Source organism: Rhipicephalus microplus, chromosome 3 (assembly GCF_043290135.1).
Source record: "Rhipicephalus microplus isolate Deutch F79 chromosome 3, USDA_Rmic, whole genome shotgun sequence".
Classification (NCBI taxonomy): domain Eukaryota; kingdom Metazoa; phylum Arthropoda; class Arachnida; order Ixodida; family Ixodidae; genus Rhipicephalus; species Rhipicephalus microplus.
Window position 1 is genome coordinate 89407666 of NC_134702.1, and position 17940 is coordinate 89425605.

At 45.8% G+C, this 17940-nt stretch overlaps 1 protein-coding gene across 1 annotated transcript in view; it reads left to right on the forward strand.

Moving 5' to 3' along the window:
• The window catches only part of LOC119160063 (nose resistant to fluoxetine protein 6-like), a 52924-nt gene that overhangs the window by 13952 nt on the left and 21032 nt on the right, over positions 1-17940 (forward strand). Inside the window, exons 6-10 of the mRNA XM_075888377.1 lie at positions 114-293; positions 695-788; positions 13763-13849; positions 15006-15165; positions 17166-17248. Of these exons, the coding sequence (XP_075744492.1) occupies positions 114-293; positions 695-788; positions 13763-13849; positions 15006-15165; positions 17166-17248 (604 nt within the window). The remainder of the gene's footprint in view (positions 1-113; positions 294-694; positions 789-13762; positions 13850-15005; positions 15166-17165; positions 17249-17940) is intronic.

Consider the following 17940-nt stretch of genomic DNA (forward strand, 5'->3'; position numbering starts at 1 on the left):
ATCTCAGGTCTAGACACTAACGCAAGTAATTAAAGAAGCCGGCTAGGTGTGTTTTTGCGCCCTTACAGGCATTAGCATTTTATAACCTAACAAAATAATGCTTCACTTTACAGGTGTGTTGTTTCAAGTCATCTTGGCCTTCTCGGCGAAATCCCATAGTGAAATGCTAATGCGTGTCCCCGGAAAACACCAAGTTGACCAGCGCGCTCTGCAATTCTTCCACGGTGTGCGGTGCATAACCATTATGCACATTGTGCTCGGACACGTTCAAGTGACACCCACGGACACTTTGAGTGAGTGCCTAACGATTTGACTCTTTTCTCTGTAGGTAGTAGTGTATTAAAAAGAAAAAAAAGTTGTTGCGGAGCCACTAATCATGGGGCTGAGAAGTTCTCAAGCGCCAAGGTAGAGTGATATTTCTTTAAAAAAATATTAGACGCTTCCTTCGTGGTTCGTTATTCTTAGAAATCATAGCGCACAAACCTGTGCCTCAATACGTGTGCGAAGAGTGGATGAAGGCCTAGTCCAGACGGTTATTGTGAAAATGTACAAACGTCAAAGAATAAAATAGCCACCATTCGCTGCTGGCGTATCTCGCAACAACAAATAACCATCCAAAATGACCGACTTGCATTGTACACTAGATACCCACACGTTGGCTTAATAAAGCGAAGTGACAATGATGCCTTTGCAGCGCGAGTGCAGGGCTTGTTCGAAAGCTCAATAAAGTGGCAGAACATGATCGTACCCGCAGCATTCAATGGCGTTGACACGTTCTGCTTTCTCAGGTAGGTAATCGTTTCCTACTCCCTCAAATAGGTGTTTTTGTAAAGTTTTGTATATGCGGTGTGTTATACATTCAGCATTTGTTGAAGAGGGAAGGGAAGGTGGAGAGGCTTTCGTAATAGACACCCACATATTTGTACATGCTTCAAATTCCTTACCTACGTTCAAGGACTCTCCCATGTTTAATAACACCATTGCAATAAAGAAGCTGTTTGGAAAAAAATCCGGCTTTGGTGTCGGCGTCATTAGTTGTGAGCGAAAAATCACCTTTTTGAGCGTTACCGAAAAATCGAGAAAGATGCAAATAAAATAAAAACTAGTTTTGACTTAGTGGTCATCAAACCCGTGTCGTTTGCGTGGTAAGTGGCTGACTTACCGCACATCCACGCGTGTGCTTGTGAATACAGTGAAAACAACTTTGTCTGCTTGGAACGGAAGTGAAAGGAACTTTCACGCTTTACATCGTATCCTGTATACATGCTTCACAATAAAAATGAAATATTGTGTCAGTATATAGGATTATTGAAATGACTTCATAGTTTAAAGCTGGTCACTGACTACAAAGGGCACATGCGTTGCTGCGCCTATTCGCTTCAAGCCACGTAGTGGGTGTAAACGAAGTTCGAAAAGATTTCATGCACTACGTGTTTGAAGTACGCACTAAGAACGGGATATCGCCACAGCATTCAAATCTCAAAGACGAGGCTTAAGGGTCTCCCAATTTTTTTTACTCATCATTTGACAGGTTTCCTGTGTGCCTAATAGCAATCATTCGGATTGCCGCTGGAAATGATTGTCTCAGAGATGAAAACATTCATAACTTGTATGAAGCCATTCGACCGCTCTGGACAAAGTTTATATACTTGAATAATAATGAGAAACAGGCGTGGAGCTCTTAGCTGTACAGAATGAAAACTTGTTTGCATGTTTTTGAAACCAATAAGTTTTGTCTTACCCAGTAATCTATTGTCTCATTGATGGAAATCTTAAAAAAAACCGCAGCTTCGCCGCAAGAGGAAGCAATCAATGCGATAGCAACAATTTAAAATGCCAAAACAGAGAAATTAGCAACTGGTCATTTGTGGCAAAACGCCAGGAGAAATCATTCGAAATTTCTCCCAAAAAGACCGCTTAATTGCCGAAAAATGTTGTCCTGGTCCGTGGATCAAACTTAAGACCAACGTGATTGGTCTGCGATTTCAAATCGTTGCTATCGAGTTTATAGCTTTGCCTTTGCTGCGAAACTTGGACACACAGCCGGCGTCGTAAAAAGAGGTAGTATATTGTAAGGAACAAGAAATAATATGACAAGCGAAACCACTGACGTTTATGAATTCACATAATGGTACAGATCACTGTGGCATAAGCTGTAGTGTCCGCGAAGGTGCAACTGTGGATATGAAACAGGGAGTGATGTCAACATACTTTTGTAAGTAAAAACAGAAGGCGCCTTGAAAGCTGCTTCATTTCTGTAGGAATTGCACTATGGTAACACCACACATGGTTTGAACTCCCCAAAAGCGGCGTCAATACAGAGCGCACCTTATCGTTAAGGTGAAAGCCGTCAATGCCAAAGACCATAACACAAATTATGTAAAGTATTTTCATCACGGGATGGGGTAGTGATCGCCAAAACTTGTGACATCAAGTTGACTCCACGTAATTTGACCTCACGTGATGTCGGATCACAAAACGTTCGTTGTGGCCTGGTCAAACGCGGGACGAGCCAGAGGGCTCTGTAAAGCAGAAGACGCGACGAAGACTTTGAGAAACGCGAATGTATAGGTTACCACGCGATTTTTGTTAGTGATTTGACGTAGTAGGTTTCTTAGTCGAATAATTCAGGCTGCGTCAGTTTGGCCTGTAAGATCAGCCGTTACCACACCTTTGCCAACCACATATAGCGTGTATATTGTTGTCCATATTTTCCTTTGTATCATAGCTTAAAACACTCAGGCGGGAATCGGCTGGATAGCCATACACAGAAGTCCGCAATAATTTCTCTCTTCTTAGCGCGCCTTTCGATGTGCTTCGTTTCGGTTTGGGATGCTCCAGTTCGGAAACCAAGCCAGACGGCGTAATAACACATATTTCGACTGTAACAGATCCCTAGAATGGTTCTCATATTGTCTGAAAAATATTTTACGGGATGACAACAACTTCTGAAGGCCTTTCTATGAAATACATTTGAAAAGGTGAACACGTGTGCCAGCTTTACGCCACGCTATATATTTTTGATATGAATCACGTAACGTAGCATTTTCTTCTTAGTAGTATAATCACACGAGGTAGCGCTACACTCCACAAAAATTGAGTATTTGGGGAATGCTTCTTGCACGGAAATGTAATTATTTGCTCTGTTGCGCGAGTTTTCCTTCATAATAAGTCGGTGCTCGTCACATGAATTTCACTTCATTTCATTTTATTTTACCGTAAATGTCCGAATGCATTACAAAGGGGGGCAGGGGTCAAATTATATATATATATATGTATATATATATATATATATATATATATATATATATATATATATATATATATATATATATATATGGGATATGGCACAACGGGACTGTTGTCAACAAGGATAAATATATTTATTTCCCAACAGTTTCGGGAGGGGACCTCCCTTCATCAGGGGATGAGTTATACTAACATGAGTTTCCAAACTTCCTTGCTGCCGCGTCCCTCTCGCCTTGAAAGACGTTTGCGAGAGTGAGAGGGAACTGGAAGAAAGAAAAAAAAAGGAGAAAAAAGACGAAAAAAGAAAGAAAAGAAAGAAAGTAAAAAAGAGGAATATATATATATATATATATATATATATATATTTTACAATGAACACAAAACATTTGTCATAAAAACAAGAAAAATAGCAGTGTTCAATCATTGGTGCATATAGACATGTATGTGTTGTAAGGCACGTCCGTATGTAAAGTGAAAAATACAAGAGAGATAAAAAACACAGAATTTCTTCATAAATGCAGAAAAAACATTAATAAAGAGAAAACAGATATTAACAGAGAGCACTTGTGGAACAAAGTTTTTACAGAATTTACTTGCAAATATGGAAAAACTGGACGGAATGTAGAAGTACCTACAAAAAGCAATACAGTAATCTGGATATATATACTCAAACGTAAAATGATTTCTGTTATGCACTAGAATACCCTTTCATAAAATTAAAATATGTCAGAATCTCTAAGAGTGTAGTTGATCGTTCCTATGGTGGTTTTGGGACGTTACACTCAACATATCAACCAAGTTGATCGTTTGAATGAATTTCCAGGGGCAATAAGTACAGTTTAAAGCATTTGTGAGTATTTATCAGCATTTATTTTTTCAGTTATAGATTTGGCAACTGATTTTACTCCTGTATAGCCAAAAGAAGAATTGATGGATTTATATGTGGGGTTTAACTTCCCAAAACCACCATATGATTATGAGAGACGCCGTAGTGGAGAGCTCCGGAAATTTCGACCACCTGGGGTTCTTTAACGTGCACGCAAGTGTGAGTACACGGGCCTACAACATTGCCGCCTCCATCGGAAATGCAGCCGCCGCAGCCGGGATTGGAACCCGCGACCTGCGGGTCAGCAGCCGAGTACCTTAGCCACTAGACCACCGCGGCGGGGCCAAAAGAAGAATAGAAAAACCAAGTAGATCTGTACGGGCGAAAGATTGATGAACTTTAAAGGAATGGCCCAAGCGTGGAAATTTCTGAATTGGCGTCGTTATCAATGAGGTAGTAAAAGTTGGAGCGTTGTGGAAGAGTACACGCAACAGCTTTTATCCACATTATAGTGTTGCAAGATGAAGGCTCTCATTGAATATATATATATATATATATATATATATATATATATATATATATATATATATATATATATATATATTGTAACGTGGAGAAATAAGACAAAGAGACAACGCCTTTGCTGCAGGCCGGCTGTTCTTTATCTGCTTCCTCTTCGTCGTCTTCCGTCTCTCTGCCTGCGCCCTTGCCTGAGCCCCACTATTTAATATCATTACACTCGGCCCCGACTGCGAGCCTCGTGGGCTACCGACAATGTCTCCGGTGGGCGGCATTGACTATTCCGGGGTGGCCGGGCTCGGCCAAGCTGATATTTCACATGGAAGTTTGTTGAAGGAGATTCCGGAGGACGACACTGGCTGTGACGTGATGGTCGGTGCAGGCGTCGTCCACGATGGGGCCAACGCTGTTGACTTGGACAAGATGCCGCTAGCAGGAGATACAGACTCCTGCAAAGTGGCCGCGTTGGTTTAATCTCGTCGGTTTGAGCATCCTGTCGCAGTCGTGTTACAAATGCTGGAAATAGTCCACGCTGCACCGTCACCTGCTGCACTGAGCGTCGACGCCTGCGTTGCTTGCGGTGTGGCAAGGGGCGTCGGGGTGTCTTTGTAGTCATCTGAGAGCCGAGTTCAGGTTGCAGCTTGAGAGGCAACGCGTGCTCTTGCAGCACTGCCTTTGTCGGACTCATGCTCAAGCTGCTTATTCCTATAGTTTCACGTGCAGTAGAGCCTTCATTGTCAGATGACCTGTCACTAACCGGAAGTATTACCTTCTCTGGTAGGTCTTTGCTGACAGTGACTTTGAAGGAAGCGGCGCTTAGCGTGTGGCAGACGTCCGCACACTCGGCCACAGACTGACGTGATATCAGGAGATGTCGCTTCGAAGTGAGGGTCAGCACTGTAGGGTTGTTCGTCCCAGGGTAGGTGGTTAAATTGGCTGTCGGGAAGCTGCAAAATACAGCTGAAGCCGCGAGGGTGGTCTCCTTCTGGGATCTATTCTCGGTAGCGGTCGCGTAAGACTGGGTGGTCGTGGAGAGGTGATGGTGACTCCGTCCAAAAGCAGCTATGAGCTTGTCACTCCAGTCCACCCAGGACGTCTGCCGCACGCCTTCGTATCGATGCCAAGCCGCGGCAGCATTCCGAAGGCGGTCTATGGCCATGCCCCACTTCTTTTGGTCCGTCCACGCTGCGTGATCTCCGACAGCGTTGACGGTTGCCACCCATTCCTTGGCATCGTCCTGGAAGCCGCGAAACTCCGGTAGCTCGAAGGAAATCGGCGATGGCGGGACTGCGGGCAAAACTCCGAAATGTGCCCACGCCAAGCAGTTCACTTGCTCTGATACCTCCGTGAGAGAACGTCCGAGATTGCGACGGTTCTCGGGCGAGCTTACCTCGAAGTTTTGTGAGGCGGCCGCAGCCAACATGGCATTGAGTGCGCACAATGTTGGCAAGATGGCAGGACGTAGCTGGGAGCTCGACGCTATGAGGGCGTTGGTCGTGACGCGGAGTTGCGCGATGGTATGCTGCAGCTCCGCTGCGCTGTCGTGCGATCCGCACGAAGAGCCAAGGCCCGCCTCTGCGGAGGATACAGTGACTGCGGTACTCGAGGTGGTACAATTGCTGACCAAGGACGCGTGGACGGCGTCCCTTGGAAATCCAGCTGTGGTAGGAATCGTGGACATGGGTTCCAGGGCGCTGGAAGCGTCAACGACGTTCCCAGGCAAGCGGAACCCATGTGATGAGTTGTGACCTGGTACTGTGGCGTAGATGAAGCGGTCTTGCGCCGCCGGGTAGGCCTCGACGCCGTACACGGTGGGTGCTTGAAGCGCCGACAGGTTGCCAGGTATGGAGGAGGCATGTACGCCATCCCTAGGTGAGAGAGGCCCGTGCGCATGGTTGCCGCGACGTGTCGCGTCCCAGGACAAGTTTCCCGGAACCACAACGGAGGCCTGGACGCCATCCGTCGGTACTGGGATCGATGCTGGCCGCGACGGACGCCTTGCGGGTTCCATCAGCGAAGAAGCGTGACGGCGTTCCTTATGGTGAACTGGTACCGGTAACGGGTGCTGGAGCCGCCGAGGAGGCCTTGACGCCGTCCCCGAACGGTGGTGTCAGTAAACAGCTGCCGAGGAGGGCTTGACGCCGTCCTCAAGCGACGCTTACCGCGGCTGCACGTCGGCGGGCGTTGTGGATGACGAAACCGAGACGTAAGCCGTTTTCTTCGTCGACTGCGCCATTGTAGCGACGAGAAATAAGAGACAACGCCTTTGCTGCAGGCCGGCTGTTCTTATTCTGCTTCCTCTTCCTCCGCTTCCGTAACCCTGCCTGCGCCCTTGCCTGAGCCCCACTATTTAATATCATTACACTCGGCCCCGACTGCGAGCCTCGTGGGCTACCGACAATGTCTCCGGTGGGCGGCATTGACTATTCCGGGGTGGCCGGGCTCGGCCAAGCTGATATTTCACATGGAAGTTTGTTGAAGGAGATTCCGGAGGACGACACTGGCTGTGACGTGATGGTCGGTGCAGGCGTCGTCCACGATGGGGCCAACGCTGTTGACTTGGACAAGATGCCGCTAGCAGGAGATACAGACTCCTGCAAAGTGGCCGCGTTGGTTTAATCTCGTCGGTTTGAGCATCCTGTCGACTGCGCCATTGTAACGCGGAGAAATAAGACAAAGAGACAACGCCTTTGCTGCAGGCCGGCTGTTCTTTATCTGCTTCCTCTTCGTCGTCTTCCGTCTCTCCCAGGTATGCGCCGAGCACGATCGCCGCTTTGTCATCATTACACTCGGCCACGCTGCAGCTGGTCTACTCCTGTAAGAAAAACACAAACCAATGTCACGTTTGCCGCCGTATGCAGTTCTTCATCCGCGACACATGCACCGCAAAGTTATTCCGTTTTCTCTTGTCTCTGCGCGTATCAGAAGCTGTGGATCGTACTCGCCAAGTGTTATCTCCCAAGCGCTCAGAAATAATGTAAGGGCCGTCGTACTTTGGGTGCAGTTTGTTTGAAGACGATGGCGCACCTCGCTGTAGCCACACCTCATCACCTACACTGTATTTCGGCGCGGGACGGTGGCGTCGGTCGTAGTATCGCTTTTGTGCCTGTTGAGCATGCACAATCCTCCTACGCGCCTCCACACGGATATCGCGACAAAGTCTCTGGCGTGCAGCGGAACGCCCTACTTTAACGGGAGTGTCCAAACCGAACGTAGCATTCAGTTGCGGGAGCTGACCATAGACAATCTCGTAGGGGCAAATTCCTGTGGAGCTGTGTGCCGCCGTGTTCACTGCGTACGCAGCTGCTTGGAGATGATCATCCCAGTCGGCCTCACCTCGTTTGTGATTCTTACAGTACGGTGCGAGTCTAGCCTGGATAGTCTGGTTCGACCTTTCGGTCAGTCCGTTCGCCTGCGGATGGTATGCCGACGCGAAGTGATGGTCCACTCCAGCTTGTTGTAGGTAAGTGCGGAGCTCGCGACTGCGAAAGGTGGTCGACCGGTCGGAGATCAACTTGTTAGGAAGACCGTGTCGCCATTCGAAGCGATCTTTCAGGAATCGGATGACATGGCTAGCAGCAAGCGAAGGCACGGCCGCGACCTCTACGAACTTGGACAAGTAGTCCACAGCGAGTATAATGTAACGATTGCCCGCTGTCGTCATTGGAAGAGGCCCGATGTGATCTATGCCCAACGTGTGGAAAATTGTCTCTGGAGGCTTGATCGGCGTAAGAAGTCCATGTCGAGCTCCAGGACGTCGTTTGTGTTGCTGACAAATCTCGCAACTGGCAACGTATGAACGCACGCTTTTATCCATTTTCGGCCACCAAAAACGTTCTTGTGCCTTGCGTAAGGTGGCTCTGTAGCCAACATGGCCTCCCTCGGGAGTGTCATGGATGGCGCGTAGTACGCTCGATCTTAAGGTGTCAGGAATGACCAGGAGATGACACTCGGTGCTTTTATCGGCCCAGTGACGCCGATACAGCGTTCCATTACGTAAGACAAACTTGGCATTGCGTCCCGCATCGCCAATGGAGTCTATAACGGATGCGAGTCTTCCATCGGCTTGCTGAGCCTTGGTCACGTCCTGTTGAGAAAACAGGATCCAGGTTTCTCGATTTCGTGTGGAGAACTCCTCGATCGGATTTCGCGATAAAGCGTCCGCAAGCTGATTTTGTGCTCCAGCACGGTGACGGATGTCGTACGTATAGTCTTGGAGCCGAACAATCCATCGGGCAAACTTGTGCTTGAGGTGCTGCTTCTGGAACATCCACGCAATCGCGGAGTTGTCTGTTACTACCGTGAAGTGTCGGCCAAACAAGTAGTGGCGGAACTTTTCATCCACACTCCATACTACAGCCAAACACTCCAGTTCATTCGAATGATAATGCCGTTCTGCGTCCGATAGTTTACGACTGGCGTAGCAGATGACGTGCCCACGCCCACTCGAGTCACGTTGAAGTAAAACCGCCCCCAGGCCAATCTGACTCGCATCAGTATGGACTTCTGTCATCCAATCTTCATTAAAGTGGCAGAGCACCGGGCTATGTGTAAGCTGGTGTTTGAGGGTTTGGAAGGCGTTATCCTGCAAAGGTCCCCACTGAAATTGGGCGTTTTTCTTCAGTAAGTCCGTGAGTGGAGCAGCAGTTGACGCAAAGCTCGGTACAAACTTGCGCAAGTATGACGCCATTCCTAGGAATACCTGGAGCTGTTTTATAGATGTTGGTGCAGGGTATTTGGCAACGGCGTCTATGCGTTCAGGCAAGGGTCGTACGCCATTATGAGATATCTGATAACCAAGATAAGATATTGTCGTCAACCCAAACTGGCACTTCTCGCGGTTAAGTCGAAAGCCGGTGTTGTATAGCCTCTGCAGAACCGTGTCGAGATTTTGTAGATGTTGTTTTTCTGTTTCCCCGATGACTAGAACGTCATCGAGGTACACGACGCAGGCACGGTCTATCAGTGTGCCTAACACTGTGTTCATGGCACGCTGAAAGGTGCTTGGAGCAGTTCGCAGACCGAACGGCATCCGATTAAACTCGTACAAGCCAGATGGTGTTCGGAAGGCCGTCTTAAACTTATCTTCTTCAGCCACGTTGATCTGCCAATACCCTGCTTTTAAATCTAGCGACGAAAAGAACCTCGCTTTTCGTACGGCGTCAATAGCGTCGTCAATGCGTGGCAGCGGGTACGAGTCTGGTATGGTGTGCTTGTTCAGCTCTCGGTAGTCAACACAGAATCGGAGATTGCCGTCCTTTTTACGGACTAGGACAACAGGTGCTGCCCACGGGCTAGAAGATGGCCTGATTATGCTTGCGGCAAGCATTTCTTGCACCTGCTGGTCAATTAATATCCGCTCTCGTTCGGCATATCTACGTAACGGTATGGACACCGGCGGATGATTGTCGGTAGTAATATGGTGCACTAGCACGCTAGTTCCGGGAAGCTGAGTAGTAGTATCAGCGAAGAGCGATGCGTGCCTCTCGAGTATTGCGGGAAGTGTAAGTGGCGTCGTCAGCTCACCTTGGGATTGCGCCGGAGGCACACTTGGAGCCACAGGATGGAGGTTGACGGTACTTCCTTCCACCGTGAGGCGCACTTCCCCGGAGAGCAGGTAGTCGGCCCCTAAAACCATGTCTGTGGGCAGGTCGTCGAAGACGGGCACCGAGGACAAAAACTTGCTGCCGGCCTCGGTGTTGAGTTGCAGGTTTAGGGCACCGACCGGTAGTACGTCGCCACCGAGACCCCGCAGTGGTGGCTCAGTCCAAGGCTGGAGAGGTTCGGAGGCGTGGCGGCGAAGCAACGCCGTACGTTGAGCTCCGGTATCAACGAGAGCTGTCAGTTCTCCGATGCCGTCGACGCGGACCTTGAGGGTTGGAAGTGGGCGTGATTGATATTGCATCGCTTGAGGTTGGCTTTGTGGGCAGCTTTTATACCCATGCCCGATGCGGCCACACGTATAGCATCCGCGTCTCGGTGAAGCTGGCTCCTTTGGGCCAACTGCAGCCGCCCGGCGATGAGACGTGTCCTGCAACTCCATTGCCTGGCGTACGAAAGTGGAGATGTGGACTGGGTGGTTGTAGGCGGACAAGACGGCTGCGTGCGTCGAGTCATGGATCCCGTCGATGATGTACTGCCTGGCTGCGGAGGAGGTCCACTGTATATCGCAAGCTTGTAAAAGGTCCAGCTTGTCGTAGATGTAAGTCGCGACGTCCTCGGTTGCACCTTGCCGGCGTGACCGCATGGTCATGAAACGGTCGTCGTAAGCGCTCGGAAGCGGCGCAAACGCGGACATCAGGGCCGCGCTCCATGTTTGCCATGTAGCGTATGTACTGCCTTGGAAACGATGCCACGCTTGGGCAGATCCTCGCAAACGTCCTTCAGCGACCGACTTCTTAATCGTGTCGCTCCACGAGTATTTAAGGGCAACCGAGTTTATCACGCTTACCCAGTTGGTAGGGTCGTCCTTGAATCCATGAAAATATGGAATTTCGTTCTCGTTGAACGATCCAAAAGAGGCGCAGCCAAACCCGGATGTCTTGAGCTCTTGGGCGAACAGAGAGAAGCCTCGAGAAATGGCCTCGCTGCAGTCATGATGCGGTGCCGCCGTGGAGGCTTGGACGCCGTCCGTGATCGGTGGGGAGTTCGAGAGCACTCGTCCACTTCGAAGTGTAGTGGACGCAGGGATATCGGGGTCAGTAGTTCGCGACTGCGCCATTGTAACGTGGAGAAATAAGACAAAGAGACAACGCCTTTGCTGCAGGCCGGCTGTTCTTTATCTGCTTCCTCTTCGTCGTCTTCCGTCTCTCTGCCTGCGCCCTTGCCTGAGCCCCACTATTTAATATCATTACAATATATATATATATATACACTCGAATAGGAAGAATAATATCAGGCGATGAACCTAGCAGCTTTGTTTTGTAATAAATTTTGCCTCTTTATGAGGTATCACCAATACTGCGTCATGCTGGAAGCGTGAACGCCTTTCGTGGCCGAGAAACGCCGGGACTGTGGAGATAACATAGAAAATGGACGCGACATCGATGACGGCTTGAGTTGGGAGACAGGAATACGGGACAGGAGATTTGATCGTCGCCGTCAATATACATAGGATATCCGAATCAATAATATCACCACGCTCATCGTATGCTCTACACGCGTGAGTGAACATATGCAAGTACTAGCAAAGAACATGGCTGAAGCACAGATGGAAGAAGCCGGCCATATTTGCCACATAAAAGGCGCAATAGATAAATAACATTGTGCCTCAAATGAAGCCTGGCGTCGATAGCCCCTTTAGCAGAGAGAAAGCATCCGTGCTCTATTTCGCCGAGCAAAAGGCATCACTTAGTGGTCAAGAAATGGGACGCTTCTCACTCAAGCAGCCGCTACGCAAGTTTCTTACAAAGGTGTGGTGGTCAGCGTTGGAACGAGAACTATCTCGGCAGATACCAGCAGACAATTCAATAAATCAATTTATTCAGCTTCTTTAGATACAACACAACACATTTAGTGAAGTATTACATTCGGAGGTCCCATAGTTTCAAGAACTGACGGGGGAACCTCCTAATACTACAACATATGCATGTTAATTGTCGTGGGCAACATGAGAAAAAAATACATGTATAATGTTTACAGGAAAGCTAAAGAAGCTACATAAGAAAAATAAAAGCAAGAGATGAACGAAAAAGAAAGCAACAAACATCAATATGCTCTCATGGTATATAAATTTATGAACTGTAACATAAGGTAAAAAACAACACACAAAGTTGTATTGGAAATATTCATGGTACATGCGTCCTAAATTCATGAAAACAAAGTGAACGCATTAAGATTTACGACAAGAGCGGTATGTAAAAGATTGAATACCAAACGATATAAAAAGTTACGGCTACGAAACAGAAGGAAGATCAATTCATCAAAAAAATAAAGTATTCCGTGGTAATGAAAGAAAATCAAGCATGTGCGATGCCAAAAATAAAAAAGTGATAAAAAATTGAAATAAAAATAACACATCCCTAAGTTAGCGTGCGTGCTCACATAATTAGTCGAGACAGTATTTTTGTATTTTGAAATGCATGCACAGATGACGCTGATTTAATTTCGTATGGTATCAATATTCATACAGATATGCCTGAAAAAAAAAAGGGATGATAGTATTCCGTAATTTGTCCGAACGCCAGGAAGAAGTAGATTGTCATTAGAAAAGAACCTTGTAATGTTAGTGTTGACAAGAAATTCATTTGAGTAAGCCAGAATAAAGGTGTCGCATCGCTTTAGCCAAAAAATAATAAAGATAGTTTTCGTTTAAATAATTCACGGATTGGCAAGTATTTAGGTTAGGGTATAGCTATTTAAAGGGCGCAAAGACATTACTGAAGGTCATTAGTCGTACAGTTTAATTTTGCAGGCGTTAAAGATAATCGAGGTGACAAAAATAACCATCAGCCCAGGGTGATACACAGTAAAACAGATGGCTATGAATGTAAGAGTGGTAAAGCGAACGAATAATGGACCTTTCGAAATAGTTACGTGATTTAATTATCTCGTTTATGCCAAAAAAAAACTTTATGCATTAGTGAATGAACATGAAGGTTATATTTTAGGTGCTCATCTAACGCCACACCCAGAAATCTGGCGCTGTTAGTAACGAGTATTACATTGTTCCCATCGTGAGCAGCATGGGTGGCACATTTAATAATGGAGAATAAAATGCTACAAATGTAGTTTTAGTGGGGTCAATGTGCAGGCAATCACCACTGCAACAATAACTTGTGAACAGCTCGTGAACTTGCTCTGCTCTGAAAGCCTCGCGTTAGAAAACCGATTTTGCCTGTGGAGCGGTCAGTTCTGAAGTGGCCAATCTTTGAAGTTATACGAAATCAGATTTAATACAGTTTGCTGCTAGGCTTACCTCGTATATACAACATTCAGAAATGCTGCTGAGCAGCAGATCAGTGTTTCTTTTTCTCCTTTTTTTGCGTTATGCACTTTATTGGTGATGGGAGGAATCGCTGTGCATTGTCACCAATACCAAGATAATAGTTGAGCTCAATCTGAAAATTTACCGAATGTGAATTACTTTTTGGAACACTAAATGATGAAGCTCTAGTAAAATATTTGTCATCTGTAGTGCAAAATGTACGAGTTTTCTTTATTTTCCAGTGGATTTTTCCTACATCACATAATAAGTAAGCAAAAGGAGAATAGGACTGCTATTTTCATCATCGCCATGATTAGACGATTGATCAGGTGAGAAAGTTACCTTTCATTTGATTTTGAATATTTGAGCAAACTTTTTACTCGTTAGGCATGTACATCGTTAGTCTTGTGTAAGATAAGTCTGCCGAAGGAAGCAAGTTTTTGAAACTGTAATCAGCCTGTGATTGCTTGAAAAATGTTAAATTAAGTTATGGTCCACTTGCCTAAAATGGATTTCACCCAATCGTAATCCTGCTTTAACGTGCATCAAGAGGCAAGAATCCCAGTCAAAAGCAGAGCCGATGCCTTATTCAAGAGGAAACCTTAGATCAGTAGGTACATCCTATACGCTTGTTCATGTGCAGGCAATACGCACAAATATTCATTTTGACCTCAGGCAACCTCACGTGATTTGAATAAGTACTTTGCATTTCAGATAAAAGGGACATTTTTAGCACTTTCGGAAAAGTTGGTTACTGGTAACTATTGAAAATTTTCGAGACTCTTTGACAGGTAAAAAATGTGAAAGGGACAACAGCGCGAAAATGAAGTCACTTCTCCCGCCCCCACTGTATTTTAAAAAATGAAGTTCGGTCATCGGCCTCTAAAACATCATGTAAAGCCCTCAATATTGGTGTAAAACGTTGAAGTTTAACTGAAATCGCTTCATTTACCGATATTTGTTAATAGTGAGCAAGCGTAGGGTATCTCTAAACTTTATAATATATCAATGTATTCCACATGATATATATTGCTAGGTGGAATTCACAAATATGCAATATAGTTTTAATTCTTGAGTGCATAGATGCGTAAACATCGTGATCATTTTCACCCTAGAAAATTGCTGAGTTCACAAAAAATTTTCAATAGGTGTCATATTAATAAAAATGCAGCTTTTGAAATCGCGTTACGCTGATGTTTTCTTGCAAATGTAATAAACTCGTTCAAAATCAGTAGCGCAGATATCAGCAAACATCATTTACCTATTACCACCTTAAACTACATTGGGAACTACTGTTTTATTTAAAATCAGAAAATTTTTGCAAATAACTCCAGTTCACTTTGCGCAACATATGCGTATATACATGAAAAAGCGTTCAACGTCCTTTCTTGTCTAAGCCATCGTGTACTGCTCACCTAGTTCATTCCTTATTATACCGATGAGGTAAGCGGCATGTTGTATCTTGTTTTTACTGCTGCATTGCAGGTTGTGTGTCCCACTATTTTTCGTCATCATGTGTTTCTACATGCTTCCTCGTCTCGTCGATGGACCGGACACCGAGACGTTTTTCCAGAGATTTTATGCCGACGTGTCCGAACACTGGTGGCACTTGCTTCTCCAGATCAGAAACTTTTACGACATGAAGGTGAGCAGTGAGCGTGATGTACTCAAGTAAAATTTTTCTTACTATGCATTTACTAGCGCATGCATACCTTGAAGCACACATGTGAGTTCGAGAGAAGCATCCTGTGCATAAGTTCTAGCAGAGAGGTGTGGGCACCCTTATGGAAATTCATTTTAACTACCCACAAGATGATATTATGCATGCTGAAAATTGTCAACATTCTGGAACAAACGTCTTGCGTTACAGAAATCGCATAACAGTAAATAAATTTACCCACTTACTTGTGGTCGGCGCAAGTGATAACGTTTCCCTCGAAACCACACAAAAATCTCTTTTTGCGAGAAACAGCGAACTGAAAGTCTGTGTTTAGGAAGAATTACAACAGCTACACAAATGAACTTCACGTTCAAAAACATAAGCAGGTGCAGGAAGGGGGCAATCAGAGATAAAGAACCATGAAAAAGTCATATATGAATGACGCAGTTACTTGAATAATTGCATCATCGAAAATTCCTATTTGCTGTGAAGATTGAAAAAGAGTTTACCTTTATTTCCCAGACATCACGCACCTACGCTGGCAGCCCGCGTCCCAGCATCGGGGAGATAGCTATTTTAGAACACATGCTCTGGTGATGCCCCTCGTTACTGGGTATCGATCAAGCGAACCAAGCTAACTGATGCTTCACTTTCACGAGCCCCAATGACGGCGATCAGCTTTGAGCCTTCCAGCAAACCCAAGATGCAGTGGTCAGGCTTAGCAGTCCCGTTCTAACGTGGAAGGCACCGACTGAGTGCAAGTCAGGTCTCTCAAGAAAAGCAATGAAGTTTCACGAACCCATGATTACGATGGTGCATAATACGACTCTTACACACTAGGTCCCTGCGCATTTTTATTGATATATATAGTTGCTTGCGCAGACAATCTGTCCACTTCGACACGTTGCGAATGGAGCGAAGAGTAGGAAGACGGGCTCAGTGACCGGAAAATCGCGTGGTACAGTACGCAGGTGTGACTCGCGGCGTTGGAAGCCCAATGAGTTTGTGCAAATGTGCTCTAGACTCTGGCGCCATCTCATAGTCAGCAGGAATACTCTAGTTTACTCTGTCCTTTCGTCATCTTGTTTCGGCTTCACATTCACTGTCTTCGTTTGCTGTGTTACTTGGACTCGCTTGGTGGATTCCATGCAGAACGGTTGTGTCAACCGCAATCTCCGACACCCGCGTAGCTCTCGCCGTTCGGCCTATCGCCCACCATCTCCTGGTGCCGGGTAACTCTCGCCGATCAGTACCGCATCCAGCAATCCTTCGAGCGTGCCCTGCATTTTTCCTATCTCCACTCGTCTTTTTGAACTCTTTTGCGGCGAGTTCTTCGCCTTCTTTATATTTCTCTTCCTGTCATTTTTTTTCCCACCTTCCCTCCTCCCCAACCAGAAGCTTAGCCGTGTCGTCATATACGGCAAACGGAAACGAACTCATTTCTTTCCGTGAAAGACGACTTATTTCATTTTCTTGGACCCAGTGGACGAGGCACACCAGCAGTCGATGCAAACGTGGGTGTCTAAGAGCTATGCTCTGAATGTCAAAATAGTGCAAGTGAAGCTTGATGACATAAAAGAAAATTAAGTAAAGGAACTGCTACTCAGAAACGGCTTTGATGTAAGTGCGAGCTATTATTCGGTAAGGACGTGAGAATATTCTTGTGAATTCACAGGAACATTCTAGGCTACTACTGTTTGTTATAAAATCAATACATATAATCATTATTCTGGGCCCTCAATTGGTGAAGTTGGTGATACAATGGCAAAACCATTCAGAAAACAAAATGTATCTTTATTCAACCTTTGCTGTTTGATTGCTTGGCTCACGCGAATCTCTGAAAACTCTGTTTACGTATACATGTAGATTACACTAAGAATACGAGTGCATATCGAAGAGACTAATCAGAATGTTTTGCGTATACTGTATTGTTTGCGTCACCTCCAACAATAATATTTGTTACGTGCTTTTTTCTTTATCTTCAGCAAGTATTAGGCCATTTGTGGTACTTATCAGTGGACTCCCAACTCTTTGTGGTCTCAATTCTTACGTTGCTGATATTTAGAAGGTGAGTTCACATTGACATTTCTTTTGGTCTATCAGAGTTTTAAGGTATGTTGTAGGTACACACGAATTGAAATTGGACAATTCAGAGTGAAGCCATGTACCTACTTTGTTTTCCGCCATACCAAGTTCTGGTCCCAAAGGCACAATTTCGCTCATAAGCGCAGATCAGCGACAAGCTTATCTTTAGACGCTACATTTGTCCCGAGATGACGTGTCAACTTTTGTCTATTGCGCACACCAGTCATTATAGCAAAATATTGTTACGTTTCCAAGCGTGAATATTGTACCTATATTCTTTCGTAAAATAGTAAAATTTGGTAGCTGTTGCATTTCTTACTGTAATCGCAGCTAGAGACCCTGAGAGGTTTTTCTAAATGGGTGCCTCTTACGCACATATTACCCGTATGTCAGTAGTGTAGCCAGCAGGCGGCACAACAGGCTCGTACCAACCACTCTCGGAATGTTTTTAAAATTGTTGACCAAGGCACACAGAACAAAAAATTACCATTACAAGAGAGGCCAGCCCCCTTACCGATATCAAGAAGGTTCCCCTGAAAAATATTTCTGTCTACGCAAATGTGGTATCCTGGACATCATTGACATCATCATCAGTCTGACTACGCTTATTACAGTGCAAAGGCCTCTTCCCTGTTCAAATAATAAAGCCGGTCTTACGATTGCTGCAGGCACATT